The 23,740-nt window shown below is 33.4% G+C and overlaps 3 protein-coding genes and 1 non-coding gene across 7 annotated transcripts; 1 reads left to right on the top strand and 3 right to left on the bottom strand.

Moving 5' to 3' along the window:
- The first annotated feature begins 3,642 nt into the window (after positions 1–3,642).
- LOC7484873 (uncharacterized) lies at positions 3,643–5,879 on the top strand. The gene has a single exon (XM_002318725.4). The coding sequence runs from the start codon at positions 3,929–3,931 to the stop codon at positions 5,585–5,587; it is 1,659 nt and encodes a 552-aa protein (XP_002318761.1). The 5' UTR covers positions 3,643–3,928; the 3' UTR covers positions 5,588–5,879.
- Positions 5,880–9,572: 3,693 nt separating this feature from the next.
- On the bottom strand, positions 9,573–10,804 carry LOC7484872 (CASP-like protein 1F2). Its single transcript, XM_002318123.4, has 3 exons — positions 10,409–10,804; positions 10,187–10,310; positions 9,573–10,085 (listed from the first exon to the last, which is right to left on the bottom strand). Exons 1-3 carry the CDS (start codon positions 10,606–10,608, stop codon positions 9,864–9,866), a joined length of 546 nt encoding a protein of 181 aa, XP_002318159.1. The 5' UTR covers positions 10,609–10,804; the 3' UTR covers positions 9,573–9,863.
- Positions 10,805–16,072: 5,268 nt separating this feature from the next.
- Positions 16,073–21,128, bottom strand: LOC7454588 (uncharacterized). Of its 4 annotated transcripts, none has more exons than XM_024582607.1 (7): positions 20,740–21,127; positions 20,109–20,311; positions 18,783–20,023; positions 18,419–18,670; positions 17,878–17,958; positions 16,823–17,356; positions 16,073–16,280 (listed from the first exon to the last, which is right to left on the bottom strand). In XM_024582607.1, exons 3-7 carry the CDS (start codon positions 19,965–19,967, stop codon positions 16,230–16,232), a joined length of 2,103 nt encoding a protein of 700 aa, XP_024438375.1. In that variant the 5' UTR covers positions 19,968–20,023; positions 20,109–20,311; positions 20,740–21,127; the 3' UTR covers positions 16,073–16,229. The 4 variants fall into 4 exon arrangements, with proteins under 4 accessions (XP_024438375.1, XP_024438376.1, XP_002318158.1 ...); XM_024582608.1 differs by having other exon boundaries at positions 20,109–20,208; XM_002318122.3 differs by having other exon boundaries at positions 18,783–20,208.
- A 1,564-nt stretch (positions 21,129–22,692) lies between these two features.
- Positions 22,693–22,764, bottom strand: TRNAM-CAU (transfer RNA methionine (anticodon CAU)). Its single transcript has one exon. It is a non-coding gene; the product is annotated as a tRNA-Met (tRNA).
- Positions 22,765–23,740: the final 976 nt, after the last annotated feature.

The following is a 23,740-nucleotide window of genomic DNA, read 5'->3' as shown; positions in this document are numbered from 1 at the left end:
CTTGCTTAAGAAGATGGTGATGTTCGGCAAAGGCATAATCTATGAAAAGTTGAAAGGAAAAGCCAAGTTCATATACACACTGTAACGCCAAGCTTCTGGAGAGATTATATCCACTCTGTCGCTCGTCACAACCAACTTTATTTCTTTTGTCGCCGGTGAAAAGTACCATTCCGTCATTGCATCAATATCCTTTTCTTTTTTTTTATGGCCTAAGTTCCTGTATCAATCAGTCTAAACAAGTTGATGGGCTTGTTAATTATTAGATTTTTATAATTTATTTTAATTTTTTTTTGCTCATAATTTTAGAATCTGTTTAGAAATGTAGTTATAATTATTTTTTAAAGTGTTTTTTATTCTAAAATATATCAAAATATTATTTTTTACTTTTAAAAAATTATTTTTAATATCAGTATCAAAATGATTTAAAAACACTAAAACCATATTAATTTGAATTAAAAAAATAAAATAAAAATTAATTTTTTTTCAAAAACGTTTTTCTAACTAATATCACTTCAGTTTATCAAAAAAAACAATGTCACTTGGATCAATGTTTTTTTTTCAAATATGCATGCAAGAATATGCTCGAATTAGTTTTTTAATTACACGCAAGAATATGCTGAGATTAGTTTTGTATATTTTAAAATGAAGTCTTCTCAGATGAATAATGTTAAATGTTTTAAAAAATATAATAAATAAAATTAAAAAATATACATCAAGTGGTTGGAATTGTGGAATCCAATTCTATTTTAGAAATCTTTTCTTATTATCTATGATATTTTTTTTTCTTACCATATTTTTAAATGTTTAATATTAAAATTCTACGATGATATTCCTGTTTAGAAATGTAACAGATGTTCCTTTACAAGATGATTTTAATTTTAAAATAAATTAAAATAATATTTTTTTTTAATATTTTTAAAAAAACACAGTAAAAAACAGGAAAAATGTCTCAACCACCCCCTAAACAGTGCCTGCGTTCCAATAAAGAAAGCGTGAAGACAATAATTACATCAAAATCAAACTGTCACAAATATTGGGACAAAGCTCATTCCATATTGATTTCCATTGAATTCATGATTAACTCAACTACTCGCGCGTTTATTCCTTCCCGCTGAAAAATTCAACGGTAAATTGCTCAACTATTAAAGGGCAGATACGTCCTATTATTAATGTTGACTTGGAGGTTGACACGCAAATTTAGTTACAGCTGACGTATGACCAATGAGGCCAGGAATGAGAAACCTAAACTAAACTCACTCGGAAGGCAGCAATTGCCCCCCTCACAGACCAATAAAATTGCAATAATCAGTCAGGAGACTTGTAACACCCAGGAGAAAGGCTGTGAGTTTAAGAAAAGAGCAGAGTAGATATGGAACTTTCGTCGTCAAAGCTGTCATTACTAAATTTATGTTGTAAAAGGAGACCGTGTAATTGAGTTGAAAAGGAGGTGGGCCCATAGGACTGTTTATGTCTTCTTATTATTAAATCTCAGCCATTGATTCTGATCTTCTGAAAACACTGACTTCCGGCTCAATTCCCGATTCTTCTAACTGCTCTCTCTCTCTTTATTGACTCACGCTCTCTGCGAAACGAGTCCGTTCGTGTTTTTTTTTCCTTCAAACCAAAATCATTTTTTAAATTATGTCATAATGTTTTTACGAGGATTGTTAGGTAACCAAGACTTAAAATTTAAAATCTTTACGGTATATTAAGCTATAATAATATGTTTAAGTGTATCTTAATATGTCATTATCTTCTATGAATAAATTTAATAGTTAAGAAAGTTTACTATATTAATTTAATGAGTTCCAAATCTTGGAATCATTAGTTGAAAGGATTTATTAATATAAATACATCAAATATTGATAATATTCTAAAAAAATCCAAGTAACTTAGAAAAAAATATTTACATGTTAGATAATCGGTTAATATTTTAATTCTAACAATTTGATCCATTCTCCTTAATAAATTAAAGTGATTGGTGACTGATAACTATATAAAGTCTCCTATAGTGGGTTGAGGGACTTATATCTTGACAATGTCCTAAAAAATTTAAGTAACTTGGAAAACAAGGCTTATATGTTGAATAATCGGTTAATCTCTTAACTCTAACAATCTAATCCATTCTTCCTAGTTAAGATGGCCGATAACTGGTGCTTGGTAAGTTAAGGTGGTTGATGACTAATACTTATATAAGGTCCCCTGTAGTGGGTTAGGAGACCCGCAAATACTTAAGTAAGTATCTTTATAGAGAGAAAGAAAAAAAATAGTTTAGAGAGAGACGCTCTTAATATATATATATATATATATATATATATATATATATATATATATATAGAAGAGAATAAAAATTGTGAATCATTTACTTGGATGGTTCATGGGATATCTATAACCCTTAAACCTCATTATTTTGTTGAAGCGAAGGGGTTGAAGAGTCATTTCATTCTGATATCATTAATAAAAAAAATAAATATATTTTACATAATATTAATGAGATGACAAATATTTCTTACACGATATTAATGATGATAGAAATATGGTAGACTCTTATAAGACTTTTACATACCTATAGGCTTAAGGAGATGAATATCCCTGACATTAATATTTTATATTAAAAATCTTAAGAATAAACAAATAAAACTTTATGGCCCAACATGAGGCTTATAAAAAAATATTCAGACTGTTAGCTCTTAGTTATTAACACATTGTTAACCCAAGGGTGATGGTAGCTTACTAAACTCATGTCTGTCTAGACTCAGCGTATAGCTGAACCCAAGAAAATCGAGTATGATAGCTTGCCAGATCCATGTCCGCTTGAGTTCAGCGCGTGGGTGAATCCAAGAAAGTTGGGTCTTGCAGCTTGCCAGATTTATATCTGTCTAGACTCTACTCGTAGCCATGCCCAATGACATTGGGCTTGGAAGCAAGTCAAATCCATGTCATATGACCCTGATATTTTGCCAAACCCAGGTATGTTGGGTATAAACGCAAGCTTCACCCACCTATTAATATGTTATTACCCTGTCTTTATACATTATAAATAAAAACTTAGACTAAAAAATATTTTTTTAAAAATATATTGATCCATCAAATCTATATAAAGAATATATATTTAAAATTACTTGAAGAATAAATCAAGTCTCAATTTGCTCTCAAAATAATCAAAATATACACATGCAAATTTTTTTTCTTAACATGATAATTAAAGTTGTGTGGTTTCATCAACTATGATCTTGAATAACCGTTATTTAATGTTCAATAGAGATACCAATCATACAATCTAAAACTTATTGTTAAAATAATATTTTTTTTATTTTAATATTTTAACGAAATAAAAATAAAATCGGTCTAAAAAGTTTTTTCCCATAATAACTCACAACATAATCATTTTACTTGGGACTGACATTTAATGGAATTATATATTTTCAAAATAAAATTTTACAATGAACCAATCATACTTAAAATACAAAATTTAAAAATGGTATAATATCCCAACAACATTTTAAATTGCAAAATTTAAAGGAAACTAAACATGATAGTAAAAAAAAGATTATATATTTACTAAAATCTTACTAAGATGGTAGCATAGCCTATAGAAGCGAGTGGTGGCCACTCTTTGAAACCCGCATCTAAATATCAAACCTCACCATTCCCAGTACCAACACATTACTAGTATTTCTCCTCTCCTCACACTCTCTTTGCTCCGTCGTTACACAACACTGCTTCCAAGCCGCCACGACGACGACGACGACGACGACGACCTGCCACAATCCCCCTCTTCTCTCTCTCCAGACTCTAAAAAATAGCCTATCTTCTCTCTCTGTCTATCGCCTCTAAAGATCAGCCAAAAAAGGTAAAAACCCTATCTTTCTCTCTTTCTCTACATTTCTTCCATCAGCTCACCAAAAAAGCCTGCAAAAAACCCACCATGAAAATACCAGAAAACGACCCCATAACTCTCTCAAACGACCTTTTACACTCCCTTTTAAACCACCATATCCCGTTAATACAATCTTTCAAAGGCAAATGGGGTTTAATAAAATCCAAACTAGCTGATCTTCAAACTCAACTCACTGATTTTTCCGAGTTCCAAACTTCACTCACTAACCCACTCTCTCTCGATCTCCTTCACTCTATTTCACAAACTCTAACCGATGCTATCCTCTCAGCTGAAAAGTGTCAAGATACAAACTTGACAGAAGGGAAGCTTAAAACTCAAAGTGATATTGATTCGATTTTAGCCAAGTTGAATCAAAATGTGAAAGATTGTGAGATTTTGATCAAAAGTGGGGTTCTTCAAGATGGAATAGTATCTGGGTCTGGCTCAAAAAGAGAGCTTGTTAGAGCTGAGTCAAGGAATTTGACAACTCGGTTGCAAATAGGGAGCCCCGAGTCTAAGAACTTGGCTATGGACTCAGTTTTGAGTTTGATTCAGGAGGATGATAAGAATGTAATGATTGCTGTTGCACAGGGTATTGTGCCTGTTCTTGTTAGATTACTTGATTGTAACAGTTGTCTTGATATTAAAGAGAAAACTGTAGCTGCAATTTCAATAATTTCAATGGTGGATAGCAGTAAACATGTTTTGATAGCAGAAGGGTTGTTGCTTTTGAATCAATTGATTAGGATTCTCGAATCAGGAAGTGGATTCGCGAAAGAAAAAGCTTGTATTGCACTTCAAACTTTAAGCTTTTCGAGAGAGAATGCAAGGGCAATAGGATCTAGAGGTGGGATTTGTTCATTATTAGAGATTTGTCAAGCTGGAACACCTAGTTCACAGGGTCTTGCAAGTGGGGTTTTGAGGAACTTGGCTGTGTTTGAGGAGACTAGAGAGAATTTTATAGAAGAAAATGCTGTTTTTGTTCTCATTGGGCTTGCAGCTTCTGGGACTGCATTAGCTCAAGAAAATGCTATTGGTTGTTTATGCAATTTGGTCAAGGATGATGAAAATTTGAAGCTTTTGATTGTCAAGGAAGGGGTTATTGAGTGTTTGAGGAATTACTGGGATTCATGTCCTCCGATGAGGAGTCCTGAAGTTGCTGTTGAGTTGTTAAGGGAGTTGGCTTCTAGCCAAGCTATTGCTGAAGGGCTTGTTTCTGATGGGTTTATTGTTAGGCTTGTGGCGGTGTTGAATCTTGGTGTCTCGGGTGTGAGAATTGCAGCTGCTAGAGCTGTGTCTGAGCTTAGTTGTAACACTAAAACAAGGAAAGAAATGGGTGAATTGGGGTGCATTGGTCCGTTGATTAAAATGTTGGATGGTAAGGCTGTGGAAGAGAAGGAAGCAGCAGCAAAAGCTTTGTCATTGCTTGTATTGTATGCTGGTAATAGGAGAATTTTCAGAAAGTCTGAGGGAGGGATAGTCAGCACAGTTCAGCTATTGGATACTTCGATACAGAATTTGGATAAGAAGTACCCTGTTTCTATATTGGCCTCACTTGTACATTCTAAGAAGTGTAGGAAGCAAATGATTGCTGCTGGTGCTAGCGTGCACTTGAAGAAACTCGTGGATATGAATGTTGAAGGATCTAAGAAGCTCTTGGATGGGCTTGGCCGGGGTAAGATTTGGGGTGTCTTTGCCAGGCCCTAGCATGGATATAATTTTACCATTGGTGCCTCAAACTTGAACGAAGACGGCTCGTTAATCCATATGTACATTTTTGTGTTTACTCTTACTCTTGTTTCGTGTTTGCATTTTTTTTCCTTTTCTTTTTGTTCATATGATTGTTAAGTTGCTTTAGGAGTAAACAATTTTTAGCTTAGTTTCTAGTGGAAAACCTCTTCTTTGCAGTGAGGAGATTGTGGTTTGTTTGACCTAACTACACTGGAGTTTATGTTCTGTATCCGAAACTGAATAACAGTTTGTAATGTGTTTGAGATCATACTTCTGCTACACAGTACTCATTGAAAATGTTGATTCCTCGTAACAGCTAATTGCAAATAATAATCAAGGCAGAGTTAAGTTGTATTGCAAGGCAGTACCTTTTAGAGTCAGAACCTGTTGAGAATAGACCGCATTTTTCATATAATATCTATTTTCTGCTGCTTGTGAGTAGCCCAGAGTTTTCTTAATTGAAGCTTGTTATCAAGTTCCTTGTTTTATAAGGGATTTTTCATATAACATATATTCTCTTCCAGGCAGGTTAATTTGGCAAGAGTTTTGTTGGGTTCCATAATTCTTAAAACTTCTACCATTTGGATCAAGCATAAGTTTTTTGTCAGAACAAATTTAAGAGCACCCAGGAGTTTGATATAGATCTGTTTATTGATGTATGTGGATATGGCCTGCATCTATTCTAGGATCAGACTTGACTCCTGGCATTAGTGTCGATATTAACTTGAATGGTTAAGCACCTTCTTTTGGCCACCCCAGAGTGCCACAGGGTCCCAAAATGTTTTTCTTTATGGATGATATTCAGTGATGAAGATAGTTCCAAATATATTAGTCTAGTTTAAGTAGTTTGATGGATGTTGGCTGGATGATTTCCATACAGTAGTGGGTCTACGCCATGTGCGTTTGTTCTTGACCATGTGTATTTGTTCTATGCTATGCCCATTGCACTTTGTGTCGGCAGTCACCTTAAAAGGTAAGGTCTGAGGACCTACCAAGATTTATTTGCACTTTCGAGCGAGCCATTGCATGGTTTCAGCCTACTTCTTTAGAATCTCCTGGTTTTGATGGAGAAAATGCAGAAACCATTTTCAGCCTGCAACTCTATCTCCGTTGCAGTGTGATATTTTTTTTTATACTTGTTTTGTTCCTTATTGAATCCTTTTCTGAATGCAAATTGTTCATATACCTCTCTGCCCGAGGAAAGGAACAGGGGAAAGGGTCCATAAACTGCAGCGTCTTTTTGCTGACATATCAAAGTGGAAGGTTAAGCAATTGGGTTATCAGTCTTGAACCAAGGAGGATAGAGTCCACCCCTTGAAAGAAGGGTTATTGAGAGATTGCAGGTTAGCTGATCAAGGGTATTATGTTCAAAAAATAAGTGCGGATATTATTAGCATTTTTCTTTTTACCATCAAGAAAAAATATAAATGCAAACGGAAAAGTTTACCTATGTGTTTAATAAAATAAATTAAGAATTATATATATAAATAAATAATAATAAATTTATTTATTTCAACTAAAAATAAAGTCAGAAAATTAATATAAAAATGCCATTTATTAGAGAAAAAAAATTAAATATATGTTTCAATTTAAAATTAGATATCTAAAGTTTTAATTGGTTTGCATCAATAAAATTAAATTTTATTTTGCTAAATCAAGCATTAACTCAACTTTGAAACTTATTATTAATATTATAAAAACCATCTATAAAATCAACTAAAACAAAACATTAAACTCATTCTCAAGTCAACTTAAAGTGTCAAGATCAAATTAAAAAAAAAAACAAGTCAAGCAACAAAAAAAAATTAAAGAAAAAAAACATAGTGGGTAACTATTGCAACTAATTGTGGATTGTGTCTTTCTTTTAAGTTGCATTTCCTTTTAAAAAAAAAACACCTTTTCTATCTCGAATTGTCTCATGTTTTCTTGATTTTAAATATTATTTCATGATTTACTGAGTATCAATTTACAAAACAAAACTATAACTGTCACTAAAAATAACAATAAAAAAAATAAAAACAAAAATTAACATAAAAAACAATAACAAGTTATGCATATAAACCAAGGAGATAAAAGAGAAAAGAGAGAGTAAAAAAAAAGAACAGAAAAAAGAGTTTGTCATCGGACTTCACACAACATCAGGTAAGAAAGCCTTTGCCATGAGAATTCCATCAATACCATGAAAGACCCTATCCGAAGCTTGTGGCCACCTTACACGCCATTATAGTCCTATGACCTTTCGAAGTTACCAGCGTAGTGTGTCACATGTAAGTTCATTCAATTCAGTCCATAATTTGAACAAAAAAAAATAAGAAAAAGGATTTAAATATTTATTTTAGTTTTAATTTTGTTACCTAAAACTCCAATTATTTTAATCCATAATATTAAATTTTTTTGTGCCCAACAAAGCCATTGAAGCGAGAGTAGAATTTTTTCTCAACATCTTGAGAGCTCTATGTCAAGTCCAACAAAACAAATTAGCAAGTCCAAAACAAATCAATTCATTGTAAAAGTATTGAATAAAAAAAACCAAAAATCTGAGAATGATATTTAAAACAAAGGGCAAAAATTAAAAAAAAAGGGAGGTGTTTAACTGTTCACAAGAACAATGAAACATCCTCAAATTCTTTAATGTTTCTGTTAATACCTTAGTAACTATCTTTTTTTTTTTTTCTATTTATTTTTGTTTTACTTATGTTCATATAAATATAAAGAGATAAGGGTTATCTTGGTTTGGCTGTTGCTTGTCTTGACAAAACTTCCACATGTTAGTTGCCGATATGCCTCTCCAACACTTCATTTCACCTCTTCTCTCTCAACAATTCCGCACACTTCATATCAAGACAGCATATATAGCCGCTACTGCAAACGTTTGAGAATTGCTACTCAAATCAAAATCCAGTTTGTGGCAGATGAGGATCTCGCTTTTACGTGTCCAATGCCCACACGTGCGTGTGGAACTCCCATATATGCTCATGTGGGAGAGCAACTGTCTGTGAGCAGATTTCCCAGCACCATTTGCTAATCAAATGTATATATTAAGGCTTAGTTATATTAGAAAGCGAACTCATGGCGTTGGCCTTGTAAGATTAAGGTCATTAACACACAACCCATTTCTAGTTCAATCCGAATATTGCTACATGCAAACAATTCTATGTTTTGGCCTTCGTTAATAGATTTAGTCCCTCCTATTACCTGTTTACATTTGTCCTCGTGAGGTTGCTGAGAACTTCCCAGAAATTATGGTCTTCTCAAGACTGGTATTAACTGCTTTGTGGATAAAAAGAGCTACCACCAATGACCTCAAGATCCATTGGTATCCAAATTTGTGTGCTTCAGCTGTTGGGGATTCCGACCCTTTGCGCGGACCGGTGATGTTCTGATAGTTGCTTATTGGAGACTAAGCAAACTAACACAACATTTAACGTGGTTCGACAAATCGCCTACATCTACGTGATAGTTTCATATTATTAGAGATAGAAAAAGGATACAATACAAATACATGAAAGAGGAGGATCACTTCACTCAAACTTTACTCCCAACTCTCATTCATTGCTGCACATGGCAGAGGGCTGCTGTCCTTGGCAGCCCCTCTTTCTCTCTTGGTCTCTCATATTTTGCACTCTCTCTCACAGCTACCTATTTATAGGCAAGAATAATGCCACCAGCTCTAACTTATTTTCAACAATGGTGGCTGCATTAATGGACGGTGCCGTCCATTAATGGTTACCGCATATTAATGGCAACCAACCCAACATCATCAAGCCTGGTTATACAGATGGAATTGATAACAGTGTGGGTTTGATATCAGGGAACATTCTGTTAGTTGAACCATTTCTGTAATGCTTGATTCATTTTACACAGATGGAAACAACGAGGAAGAAAATACTATCTACTGCTGAATTTGATTCTCCCCTTTTCTAAGCAGGAAAAGAGGCAAAGAGAAGAAAAGTAGAGAGGCTGGGAGAAATGTTTTCTTTTAATAGATTAAAGCATTCATTAGAAAGTTTGGAGTAGCTACACGTTTACTCATTGGAACCCTTTTTAATTCACACTTTATTTCTGACAACTCAACTGCATTTTTTCCAGTTTCTAAACCTGAATTTGCCTAGATTTGCTAGCAGATGTGGTGGTAAGCATCAGCAAGCAAACCAATGACAAATAAGACAAAGTAACAGAAGTTGTTCCTCTACAGCATAATTTGCCGTCTACACATTCTATTTCTGACAATTCAACTGCAAGCACTTAATTTCTAAACTTGAATTTGCCTGGATTTGCTTGCAGAGGTGATTGTAAGAATCAACAAGCAAACCAAGGAGAAGTAAGAGAAAGCCACAGAAGTTGTTGCTCTCTTACAGAATTTTCCAAAGTGATCACAGATTTGCATCCAACCAGTGTGGCTATTCCCATACTTCCCCAAGGAACCTATTACAGTCGCAGCAGCACATCCACCAAGGACCAAAGACATCAGAGCCTGTTAATTACCAACAAAACCACAAAGAAAACATCAAATGAAAATGAATATTATACCGCTATACAAGATGCTACACAAGAGTGCTAGAAAACAAAGCATACCAAATCATGAAGGAATAAGATGAAATAGTAGGTAGGATTGGAGCTTCGACGACCAACAAGAACAAGAAACAATAAAGACACGAAAGAGAAGGCACCAACAACAATGTTAGCGTAAGAAAGAAACCTGCAAAATAAAGGATTTTTAAGTCCTTTACTTTTCAAAGAAAATATATAGCAAAAAGAAAAAAAGAAAAGCTTAAAAGATTTCTTAGTTCATCATACTTGAATTCTGGAGAGTAGCTATAATTTGCGTCCAGTACAAATCCTCCAATGTCGATGGTTTGCTTGTTGGTGAGCATAAGCCATGTTGAAGCAAATGAGGCAGCAATTACCACAATTCTGAGGAAGATTTGGGCTCCAATGAAAATATTTTGAGTTTTCAAAGGCTGGTTTTGGGAGGACTTGGTCTCAATGTCTGCCATATTTCCTTTCCAAATCTTTCACTGAGGAAGTAGCTAAAAAAAGGGCAAAACACAAAAGCAAGGACAGAGTACAGAAACAGGGGAGATATACAGGGGAAGCAAATTAAACAAGAAAGGATAGGGAGGAAAAGATTGTGAGGATATGGGAGCTATTTATAGAAGAGAAAGTCGAGGAATCTTTCAAGGAAATTAATGATAACGATGACGTTAGTGATCTGTTCAATAGCAGAAACGAGTGGGGTCTTTTTAATCTACAACACACAATGTAAAGATTTTTTGCCAAATCCTTGGAATTTTTAGAAAATGTTGAAATGTATCATGATCAGGGATCAGAATTAGGCTCAACATTCGGATTGATTTTAGACCAAGTTAAGTAGTGGACACCAAAAAGAGAGAAGAAACCATTTTTCTACTTAAAAAAAGGAAGGAAAATGCGAATATTAATAATATTTTTATTTCATGTGTCCATGTGGGAAATTGAATGCTGTCACTGATAGTCTTGATGCTGTTGAATAGAAATTTTTTTCAATAAAAGATGCAAACAACATTAATCAATGCCGCATGAACCTCCATGACAGTGCTATAGTTTGCGCATGTTCAAATTTTAAATTTAAATATTTAGTTATAGAGAACGTTAGGGCTAAAGAAAAGATAGAAGGTTTTCTTACGAAGGAGATGATTTTAGGAGTTCAAGGCAATACAACTAACCTTGAATCAACGTGGATGTCCATACAAGGTAAGATTACTTTGATTGGTTCCTTTCTCCCTCCCTCCTTCCAAGCCTTCGTATCATCAAAATCATTGTCCGATATGGCTAGAAAACAGAAACTATTTCAATCTTTCTGTGGAATGATCAAATATGTGCTAAGTTTCCAGATACTTAGATAAAAGATGACTTGAAGTTTTTAAATGTCCATCGCCAATCTTGCAAACGGCAAATAGTACAAGCAAAAGAAGATTGATACGCAAATGACACTTGATCTCTTAGCTTTAGCCATGCCATGCAAATTCCTTCCCAGAGATCTTGGATGTCACAATTTTGGAAGTTACAATTCATTTTATGGCAGCCCCACTACTTTTCATATGTTCATATGTATACAGTTGCTTATCTATGTCAAGAAGACTTTTCTTTCATTTCTTTCTTATCTCCATCATTTAACTAAATACAAACAAAACCCTTAGACCTAAAGAACTAGTGATCAAAACCCACCACCAATTTAGAGTTTAAATCGACATATAAAAAAACCTCGGTGCATGGAGCTCGTCTATATATTTAATTAAACTTGTGGTCATCTAGGCATAGATCCTTGGCACTCGTATTTACAATGCATTCTCCATTATTTACTGATTAATTAGGAAAGGCTTTTTTTTTTTTTCCCGAAAGAAAAGATTTCATTGATGACAATCACCTGAAACAGGAAGAAATCCCATTTACTAATTAATTAGGGGAAAAAACTCATGATGCAAAAGTCTAGAAAGTTGTCTTGCACTAGACTTTTTTTTTTTTTTTTTTAACGTGAATATCTGGGCTAACTTGCGCGCACTTCGACTAATCTCACAGGCCCTGAAATTAACAACCATGTAAGTCTCCAGTGGTCCCGACGGGACTCAAACTCGTGATAAGTAAAGAGCAAATCTAAAACCTGACCAGTTGAACTATCCCTTAAAGTTACTTGACTTTTTTTTTTGTGTTTGTCTATACGTGCGCGCGCGTGAAAGTGGCCAATTTGATAATTACAAGTATAATATTTTGGTGGTGGTTGGAGTGAGAAGGACGGCTGTTTTTGTGGGTGGTGGTGTCTGAGGAAGGAGGAGGGGCAAATGGGAAGGAGAGGAAGGAGGGGAAAGGGAAGGAGAGGGCATGATCATCAGGTGGAAAGTAGGAGGAGAGGAATAAGAAAAAGGACATTATTGGCATTAAAAATGCTTCAAAATATGATGAATGATATAATTGTAATAATTTCATCGTTATCTTAGAATGCAAACTTACGTTAGATGTAATTTGTTAAGGTTTTTAAATATTATGTTACAAAGTGTAGATGGCATGTTGTAATTTATGAAATACGAGGAAACAATGTGTTCCCGTCGTTAAATTAGAGGGCATTCTAGGTAATTTAGGGGGGTACGTACACTTAGATTATACAACAAAGATTAATCTTTTCACCTCATTTAATTCCCTCCTACTCCTCGATTTTTTTTATAAAAAAAAGACAGAGCGATCCTTGGTATTTCTGTCGCAAAGAATCATAGACTTAATTAAAAATGAAACATGCCATTTTTATTTTCCGATTACTTGTTTGGGAATTTAAAACTAGTGGATTAAAGAAGGTTTAATGATCTCAAGTTCGAGTCATGTGGTTGCTAATATGATAACCACTAAAGGCTTACACGGTCGTTAATTTTAGAATTCATGGAATTAGTTAAGGTGTATAAACTGACCCGAACATCCATGTCAATAATAATAATAATAAAAAGTTCATCAACCAACCTTAACATGTATCCTAAAGAAAAAAAATATTGATGGAATACTAAGTGAAAAGTGTACAGAAGTTCCATTTTATGGAAAAAAAATGATTGATTTTTAGCTTTAAAACTAGCTAATTTTTCTGCAAAGTCATATCAAAAGCTAAAATGATTACTAGAGATTTATAAGATTGTTAATTTTAGAACTCACAGGATTAATTATTAAGATATACACAAACTAGTACAAACATCCATATTAATAATAATAATAATAAAAAATTTCATCAACCAACCTTAACATGTATCCTAAGGAAAAAAAATTGATGGAATACTAAGTGAAAAGTGTACAGAAGTTCCATTTTATTAAAAAAGGTGCTTGATTTTTAGCTTTAAAACTAGTTAATTTTCCCGCACCAGTCATATCAAAAGTTAATGTCAATGCGTTTTTTAACTTTAAGAAGATCTTAACTGTGAACTAAAAAATTGAGTATTTAATTAAATAAATTAAAAATTATATACACAAATAAATATTAAAAGAAATTGTTAAAATTAATTAAAGATTAAATTAAAAAACTGAGAGAAATACAAATTAAAATATAGAATCACGTTCTAAAAGAGCTATTTTTTAAATTTAATTACATGTCAAAAAGTGTTTTTTTTAAGAAAAGTAATAATTTAGATTCAATTGAAATAAAATAACTTGTTGATATAACTTCTCATTTTCTTATTAATCTTTTTTTTTAAAAAAAAACATGTAGCTTCTTTTTTCTATGTTCTATATTTGATAAAAATCAAAAGCAACCACAATAAATATAAAAAATAATTTGAACGATTTGAAATAAAGAAAAATAATGTATCTCTTTAATTAAAAACTCTTAATATTGTTAATACACTTCCTTTTTTTAGCCTTTGTTTTACTAGAATATTTTTTAAATAAAATATCATCAAAATTATAAAAATAATTTTTAATAAAAAAATATATTATCATGATTTTGATGTGAATTTATTAAAAATAGAAGAATAATACATCGTTTCCTTGTTATCATGAACAAACTTTTAGAAATTATTTTTTATTTAATTATATAATCAGAATATACATATGCAAGAGAACCAATGTAAAAATATAAGGAAGCTCCCCTTTAAAAAAAAAAAAAAAAAGGTTCAGAATCGCCAACCCTTTTGATACAACACTTTCAATGATTTGCTAGAAAATTAGTACCGATACGCATGCATGCATGGCCAACTTTTTAAGGTACATAACTGAATTATTCAGCTCCCATGACTTACAGCATTTGATGATGATGATGTAAATAAAGCGTTTGTTAAAGTATTTTTTTATGTTAAAATATATTAAAATAATAATTTTTTAATTTTTAAAAATTATTTTTAACATCATATCAAAACGATCCAAAATATATAAAAAAAATTAATTTTTCAAAACAAAATTGAATTTGTTGTGAAAATATAGGTTGACTCACCTTTCCAAAGCAGCCAAAATAGTTATATAGAAAAATCATCACTAAAGATATCCCAATTTCCTTCTGGTAAATTTAAACACAATGTTAGTAGATGTGGAAGCTGAGAATGCTCCAATGCAAACTTTGTTGAAAAAGGTCTACAAAATTAATGGCCGATAACCAATCACAACAACTGGTTTATATATATTTATGGAATTTAGACGTTGGATCTTGACGAGGAATAATTCACGAACTGGGAAGTTTTACTTTTCCATATTTCACAACCTTCAGAGCAGATTTTAGCAGTTGTGATGCCTTGAGTACTGATGTTAATGGGTGTTCATAGAATTGATTTCTGCCCACTCAAATAAGTAGTTTCTAAAGAAGCTGCCGAAGTCCAATATAGGCAATATAATCTCCTCGCGCGGCAACTGTAATTCTAGTTACAAATGAACAGTCCAGTTTTATTTTGGCAGTAGAAAAGGATACCTTTTTACAAGTAGAAAGAAGTAGCGGAGGAAAAAAGAGTCACCAGTTTAGTGTTTCTGAATAGAATAGAAGAAGACGTATATTTTCCTATCTTTTGAGAAAAATATAAATTTGTTTTAAAAAATAAATTTAGTGTTATATCTTTCTCTCCCCGTTTATGTTAAGAAAGTGAAATGGATAAAAGAAAACAGAAAACAGAAAAAAGAAAAAGGCCATCATTGATCACAGTTCTCATTGCAGCTCCATTAATTTCCACCAGTTGGCCCATCACTGCTACAATGTATAAAAAGCGATTACTGCAACGCAGCAGTGCATGTTACGATAGGAAAACACTAAAATGGATGTCTGCTGCCACTGTTTGGATTTAGCCTTCTCTGAAAATTATCAATTTAACTGAAAAATGCCAAGGTGGTACAGTAGACTGAAAGAAAATCTGGCCTGCGGTTAATGTAACCCTGTCCCCACCACAACATCTTCGAAGATTCATGTGCAGTCCAGACACAAACACTGTTGAATACTTAATTCCTCTGAATTATGCCTAATTATAGCTGCTCTTGTTCCTTGTTTTGGTCATTATTGCTTGCTGGACTCTTTTTACCAATTCCCTTCCTCATCTAATTATTGTGTTTTACCAGGAAATGTTAGTGATTTACAAGGCTGTCTTGATTTGGTAATTGGTTATCATTATAATTTAGCAGATAGCATGCATTTAGGCCTTGTATTTTGGAATAAACAAATCTAAATTGCCAAATTTAACCGAGAATGATGCACCTTCTGCCAAGATAACAAAGGGGTATAGCCGTATAGGCAAAAACCCTTTTTCCTTTGATAGAATTCCTCCAAATAGAGGTTTGGACCCTAACCACTACTTAGTTGAAGTGTTTATCTGTCATCCATTTAAAGGATGTTGGCCCCAGGTAAAGGTTTGGATGAAACATTCGGTGTAGAACATTTTTAACCTTGTCTTGGATGAAACAATATCTGTCCGTTCATGACAACATTTTCACCCCTGCTCTGCCGTGGAGAAGGAGAAGACAGGGTAAACAAAACCCAACTGACCATGATAATCATCAAGTTAAAAAATCTTATTATCAGGAAAATGACAATTCTGTACAAATAAAAAGGGCTCACCGCCCCATCAGAGAATGACAATAAATGTACAGGAATGTTATGAACAACATTAACATTAGAGAAGATAACCTACAGGGCATTTTAAATGTCAAAGTACTTTGGATCTGACGGATGATCGTATTCCACCTTTAGCTGCCATGTGAAATAGAATGCCTTGTTAGACAGAACCACAAGTGAAATAATCTGACTTCTCTTATGATTTTAGCACAAGAATGAAGCATATGCAGCAATGTGTCTGTACCTCAATGGTATTCTTGCAAAGGCAAGGGCAGGTGAGAGATCTCAGGTTCGAATCCCACCTTTATTAATCCATCACTCATACCAATCAAAAAAGAAAAAGAATGACGCATATGCCAAAACCATAGATACACACATGAATCACTCAGTCCTAAGGTATTTGCTTATTGTTAGGATGCTAACAATGCCTATCGTTTTGTTAAAAAAATTTGTCCAAGTATTTCAATTAGTTAGGAGAAAAGGATTGGGATAGCCAAAACAGCATGGTTGAATCATATGGGGCAACAAGATCATGAAACTAAAATGCATGCCGGTTAATGCTTACCCACCATACGTATTATTCAAGACAACAAACAATAAACAGATCACAACATGCATTTCACAGGAAGAAGATTTTTACTCATTAAAGGACAACAAAAAACCCCAACAAATTATACCTTGCCCTCATCTGAATCAGAATGGCGCTGGGGGAAGACTACCCTCATATTACTATATAAGTAGAAGCGTCGATCACTGCCAATGTCCATCTTGTTTGCTGCTGGTACAGAGGAAGGATCAGATTTGCACCTCTGGAGTGACCTCGAACTTTTCTTGGGAAGCGGACACATAAATTGGAGCTGAAGAGCATAACGTAGAACACCAGCTCTAGTGGTGTTCTCATTGACGTTTGAAGGACTATTTACAGATTTGCTTGTGCACAAATGAGATGTATTTGGAGGGCTGCAGCCCTCCACACCAGTTATTTTACATTCACTGTTACTGAATCTACTATGGTCAGGGAATTTTGTATTATGTACAGTTTCAAGTCGATTTGAATTGGTAGCATCTCTTCCATGAGGTAAAGAATGACTCGTGTTTGGGACTGCAGATGGCTTTGCATCAGTTTCCATGTCAGAATCTCTGTTTCTTCCATTCACAGACAAAGAAGCTGGTGCTGACGAGGATAGTGTGATCTTTTGGCGCAGACATGTCTATTAAGAAATGCATAGAAGCAAAGAGGAAAAGGGGAAAAGAGTCACTTTGGGAATTTCAATGCACTGCGGTCAAATGAATTAAACATTGTAAGACACTAATAATTTATGCAGAATGACTATAGAAATGGAATTCGGTGCTGAGTTAATCATCAATTGCTTTATGCATCATTTTCATAAGAACATCCCAACCAATGTTAATAGGCAGGGGGAAATCATGATATAAATTTTCAGATTATATTATTTTATATGCATTATAAATGATCAGCAGATTATCAGGATAGCGCAGCAGGTAAGAAATTCACCTCAAGCAAGGATTTCAGGTCTTTATCATCACACAAACAGATTTGTGGAGAGCATCACATCATACAAGCATAATAACATCATACAATCAGCTCATGTAGTAGGAGAACACATCGCAAGTGTTTATGAATCAAATTTATGAAGTTAATTATCCATCTCTCAGTGATACCTTAATCCAGAACCAATCTTATAACCATGTATGTTTTATCCTCAGTTACCTTGGTGCCAGCTGGCATGTCACTTAAATCATAACTACAAAAGAAAGTGTGAATAGGTGTCTTTTCTGGATTGCTGAGAACCTGCCAAAAACCATTTCAGTCTGTAAGTGTCGTCTCTTTGGCTAAAGAACTGACAGACGTATACATGCACATAAGAAACGCTTCTGCCAATCATGCAACAAAGTTCAGAAGTGTTAGCACCATATTTCCCCAAATTCTATTTTGTGGACAAGACAACTGAAGTATGAATGCAGTGACATCATCTCAGCAGTCCCCCCAGAAATATGATCTTACTCTCAAATATAATTATATCATTTTCTTTATCCTCTCAGATCCTACTTAAAACCACAATATGTAGAAATGTATTACACCACCTAATTTATTATAAGAATATTTTTGGGTAGATTGCCATTGAATGGCAAAGGCACAAAACTCATTCATGATAAACATAAATAAAAAAGCATTGTTCTTTGTAGAAAGAATAAAGTTGGAGTTCTAATTCGATTAACATACAAACTTGAAAGAAAGAAGGATAAGTTACCAACTGCATTCGCCCTTTCATCGGTATCCGTAGCCTGCTTCTTTCGGATCGTGAATCATCAATGCTAAGGCTCCTTCTCATATTTTGGTCACTATACTTGTTTGCTTGCACATTCCCTGCTAGATCTATCGATGCATAGTAGAGTAAGTAGTTATTTCCATCCATGCTAGTTACTGTAAAAGGAAGTTTTTGTGTCTTCGGAGAGAAATTTCCTCCAGTGATATTTAGAACAGCAAGGAACCCATCAATTCTCTGAACATTAAAAATGATAGGGAGTTAAAAGTTAAAATTTACTCTGGTAGAAAACCTTATCTGAATCAAATAAACAAAAAGAACCTTCTAGCATAAGGTTCGAGATGCTAACCTGACTAACTTTACCAGATGATAAACGCCCAGATAACAAAGACTCCTCAAACGAACCAACTAAAGACCTTCTAACAGGCACTCCAGTAAAACTTCTAAATGATCTGACATTTAGGGAACCAAGATTTGAATCCTCACACCAAGGCTGTCCAATGCCACTGGTAATCTCAGGAGTGAAAACATCAAATTTTGTGCGCAAATTATCAAAATTATCTAATGATTCATCTAGCATTTTAAAACCCCCATCCTTCCGGGAAGATAAAATGCCAGAGACTGTTCCATTAAGTGACTGTTCTATATCCGTGAAGGCTAGATAGTCATCATCAAGCTCTGTGGTGATATTGGTGCCCGTTCCTGGAGATTTTATTCCTTCAGAGAGTTTTGGACCAAGAGGAGACAGTGACAAGGGAGGTGATGCTGCTTTTATTAAGGGAATTGCAATAGCGCTGATTTGATGCTTTACCTTCATTGTTTCTTCAAAATAATTAAGTCCATGTGGATAAAAAAACTGATCAGGAGGCTTGAGCTCTGTCTCAAGCACAGGGCCATCAAAAAAGAAAAGGGAGTTTTCCCTACAAGTATCATCAGGTGAATTCTTCCATTCTTGAAGACAAGATGCAGACCAGTTTGAATAACTGGAATTTCCAATATGAGCCTTCTTATGTTCTTGTGACATAGAAACCTTGTAATTGTCCTTACTACCCCAAAGATTATTCATACAAATACCATCTCCAATGTCTAGGGAAGCACCGTTAAATTGTTCAGGGTGAAGCATCCCACTAAGAGGAGATAATAACCGCTTCTTGTCTGACCCACTGGACTCAAATGCATTACTCCTGATAGTAACTACAGAAGAGGCAGTTTGGTTTCCATTAAATACACCAACAGGAGAATTCAATCCCTTTGATTCAAAACCAATGATCCTAGGAACAGGTGTCTGGACATTCTGTCCACTTTTATGACTTAACAAGCCATCCTTATTCTCTACAATGGTTTTCTTTTTCAAATCTGTAAAAGAAGTGCAGGGCATTTCTATCTGCCTTCGATGTCCAAGGTTTCCTCCATGCATCCCACTCAAATCACAACTGCTCACACCAACAATTCGAGGTGAAGTTTGCACAATTGTGCTCAAAGATGTGGCTACTTCCTCAGCAATGCTGCTGGAGGAGAACTGAGGCAGGCCCATCCTTAAGGCTGAGTCTACTGTCCACCGTACCCTATTCTAGTATTCCTCACTCTCTTCTGAACACACACATAAATAAACATTAAAACGAAGGATGTATCATGCTCAAAGCAAACCAATGCAATGCAAGTCCTTCAACCCTACCAGTGGCATTAAAGAACATCAAACCTTCAAGGGTGCAACTTCTCATGTATCAAAGAAGCAACTTTGACTTGTATGACCATCACAAGTTCACGACTGCTCCCTGTCACCAAAAGCAACTCCATTTCAACTGCAATCCTTCCATTAGATTGTGTGGAAAAACCCAAAAAAACCAGATATCCAACATAATCGAAAACAATCAATCCCTGGAATAACATGTAAAAGTACATTAGCTCTATAAAACTATTATGGTCCGAGATAATACAGAAGCAAGACATGAACATCTGCAGATTGCTCAAAAAGACCAGAATAACCGAACAGAATGATAGAAATAAACTTCAAAACATCAAAAGGATTCGAATTCACTCATAAATAATCAAGTCCATGTGAAATTCATTTTCTACTTCACAACCAGAACAACAAGAAGCTTAATGCCCGATTCTTAATTCCATTTTTCACCTCCATTCATTTTCCAGGCAACCAACCAAACAAAGAAAAGCAAACCAAAACTATGAAAAGATCACAACTTTAACACTTGGTATTGCAACTACAAAAGCTAATAATCAAAACTCCAATCCAAAAATCAATATATATAACCAGCAAACAAAAAAAGTCCATGATGATAGTAACTTACTTAAAAATTCATCAACTGATCAAACCCACGAGCATCAAATTCTCTGACAGTCAATCAAGCAACAAAGCAAACAAACAAAAACCCAATTCTTTATTGGTGTTAAATCTTCTTTTTTCTTCTCCTCGGAGTCTCTTCTCTTCCCTTTGAAGTTCCTCTTGTTTCTACATATATGATATATCTCCTCCTCTCTCTATCTCTCTTAATCAAGCCAATGGATTCCTTTCTCTCTTTCGAACACCCGTAATTATATCTTTCTCTTACCTTTTCTTTGTGAGTCAGTGCTTTCCTTAATTAACCAGAACTTTCTGGCTGGTTGAAAGTTTGTGTTGTACTTTTCTGAAAACCACAACTTGCCTCATAAAACCACATGTCTCTGTTGCTCTGTTATTGTCTGCCATGTATACGCGGTATCTTGTTTTTTATTTTTCCACGTGAAAGCAATAGATTTATTCCTGTATTATTATTTAAGTGAAAGTTATTAAAATTACGAGGGGTGTAATTTATAATTTCAAGTTTTAGATTTGTTTGGTTATTAATTTGAGTTTTATAAATTTTAATATTATTAAAAATTTATATGATTAATAATTTTAAAATTTATAGAATTAATTGAGATACATGTAAGCTAATTTCGATATTTATATTAATAAAAAAAATTATTAAATTTATATTCACTTATAATTTAACCCAAGCTCATATTATAAAATAATGAATACAACCTCTTTTAAAAAAATATATTTAAAAAAATTTAAATCATGTCTTAACAATTGAGTTGTAGTTTCATCTAATAGTTTGATTGAGTGAATTATATAAAAATTATTTTAAAATTTAATTCAAGCTAGAACGAGATTGGTTAATTTCTGGATCAATCTATAAAATCAAATTGAGTTTAATAAACATAGTTTATGAATATTAATGATCTTTTTTTTCTCGTAATTTTTTTGTTCTAAAAAAAAAAAGAATAATCCGTCCATTAAACCTGGATTTCTAACAGTTGCAAATCGATTACAATATTATAGAATATGTTAGTATTTTTTGCCCTTTTTGTCAAATTTTAGATTTTATTTCAATGATAGGTATGAATTCTTACCTTATAAAACCATTGACATATACATATTGTCATTGTTTAACCCATGATCGAAGAGTGTGGTAAAAAGAATTTTTTGTGCTTGTAATATTGGTATGTGTGTAATTTAAAAATATAGCGGTTGTTGTTTTTTAAAGTATTTTTTATCTAAAAATATATTAAAATAATTTTTTTTTAATTTTTAAAAATTATTTTTGACATCAGCACATCAAAATCATTTGAAAACTTAAAAGAAAAATAAATTTAAGCCCAAAAAATTTGAATTTTTGATAATTTATGGAATTTTGATATAATTTTATCATTTTTTAATTTTAATTACATGTGAACGTTATGAATAATAAAACTTGTGGATATTTTTATCAAGCCAAATAATTAGATACATATATTTCACACATAACTAGAATTATTTTTTAATTAATATGGGTGTCCGGATCAATTTAAATGCATCTCAACTAATCTTACAAGTCTTAAAATTAACGACCATGTAAGTTTCTAGTGGTTCCGAGATTTGTAAGACTTAAATTAATAGCTTCTAGAAAGTAAATTTAGAATCTGACCAGTTAAGTTAAGCCATTTATAATTATAACTAGAACTTTTATACATATGGTCAGGGATTTTGTGTGGAATATCTCGTTATAATTTTCCAGGAGAATCTGGAGCCCTAGATAAAATTGAAGGATAATGGTCATCGAAAGCAGCCAAGTCCTCAACCTCACACACAGCAGCATTTATCCTCCCAGGAGCCTATTATTATACGTGGCGGGTGGCAATTGGCTCAACCGTAGGCTCGACAGGGTCCATGTGTCACAGGGAACGTTGAGGACTTGCATAAATAATCCACCCAGCTCTGAGATTATCAAAAACAAAAGTAGCGGAGCCAGGTTTCGATCCTGGGACCTGTGGGTTATGGGCCCACCACGCTTCCGCTGCGCCACTCCGCTCCGTTGACTTTTCCGAGAGTCATGTTATTAATATATTAAATTATATGTAACCCCAACTGCACAGCTCACGGAGCCTCAATCCTTATCTCATGGCAAGGCTGTTACTGGGATGGGCTCTTGTCTTGTAAGGTCCATGACCATGGACAAGGTAGACTTTTTCGTAGCTATAATACCCTGCTTGTTTCGTGATTTGGTTCAAGATTTAGGAACTGACCGGGAATGTGGTTTAATTTGTATTTTAATTGTTTTTTAGTATTTTTAAATTATTTTGATATAATGATATAAAAGTAATTTTAAAAAATTTTAAAAAATATTATTTTTGAGTAAAAAACACTTTAAAAAGTAACCGTAACCACACTCCTAAACACACACTTAGATCGAACAATCTTGGGTTAACGAGATGATTTAACTTTTTAAATTTTTTTTTAACTAAAATAATTTTATTTTAAACAATTTTTATTAAAAAAATTTATGTTATTGTAGATAAAAATTATAAAAATATTGATTATATCTCATCTAGTTTTAACTGGTCATACAAATTTAACAAAATCAACCTTTAAATAATTCGAGGCCAGACTAATTTGATAACTATTGTTTTTTCACGCACTACTCATAACCCACACAGATTAAATATTGGGCTTAACAGCCCACAAATTCCTGGACTCAGGGATGTTTTCATACTTTCCCTAATAAACATTTTCAAATTTCACAGTTTTTGTTAAAAAAAAAAAATCAAAAGGAGCTACTGCACTTTTCTATAACTTAATTGCTTTTTTTAACGAAGAATAAAAAATTATAAAAAAATTTATATTAATATATTTTCAAATAGTATCATAATACTAAACATGCATTAAACAATAATACACTCCAATCATGTCTTTAAAAAATTTAAGGATTAATTTATAATTTAAAAATTTAAAAATAATCATGAAATTATATAAAAATCTTCAAACAATAAATTACTTATCAATTTTAT

This window comes from Populus trichocarpa, chromosome 12 (genome assembly GCF_000002775.5).
Source record: "Populus trichocarpa isolate Nisqually-1 chromosome 12, P.trichocarpa_v4.1, whole genome shotgun sequence".
Taxonomy (NCBI): domain Eukaryota; kingdom Viridiplantae; phylum Streptophyta; class Magnoliopsida; order Malpighiales; family Salicaceae; genus Populus; species Populus trichocarpa.
The sequence above is the reverse complement of the archived record's forward strand: the minus strand, read 5'-3'. Positions and strand labels throughout refer to the sequence as shown.

What these genes read in the sequence shown, in the direction of transcription:
- LOC7484873 (XM_002318725.4), top strand. Translation starts at nt 3,929, where the DNA reads ATGAAAATACCAGAAAACGACCCCATAACTCTCTCAAACGACCTTTTA.
- LOC7484872 (XM_002318123.4), bottom strand. Translation starts at nt 10,608, where the DNA reads ATGGCAGACATTGAGACCAAGTCCTCCCAAAACCAGCCTTTGAAAACT. An exon ending in AGCTACTCTCCAGAATTCAA is followed by an intron (nt 10,311 to 10,408) that starts GTATGATGAACT and finishes TTTATTTTGCAG; the next exon opens with GTTTCTTTCTTACGCTAACA. An exon ending in TCTTATTCCTTCATGATTTG is followed by an intron (nt 10,086 to 10,186) that starts GTATGCTTTGTT and finishes GGTAATTAACAG; the next exon opens with GCTCTGATGTCTTTGGTCCT.
- LOC7454588 (XM_024582607.1), bottom strand. Translation starts at nt 19,967, where the DNA reads ATGGGCCTGCCTCAGTTCTCCTCCAGCAGCATTGCTGAGGAAGTAGCC. An exon ending in TGAAAGGGCGAATGCAGTTG is followed by an intron (nt 17,959 to 18,418) that starts GTAACTTATCCT and finishes GGTTTTTGGCAG; the next exon opens with GTTCTCAGCAATCCAGAAAA. An exon ending in ACATGCCAGCTGGCACCAAG is followed by an intron (nt 17,357 to 17,877) that starts GTAACTGAGGAT and finishes ATTTCTTAATAG; the next exon opens with ACATGTCTGCGCCAAAAGAT.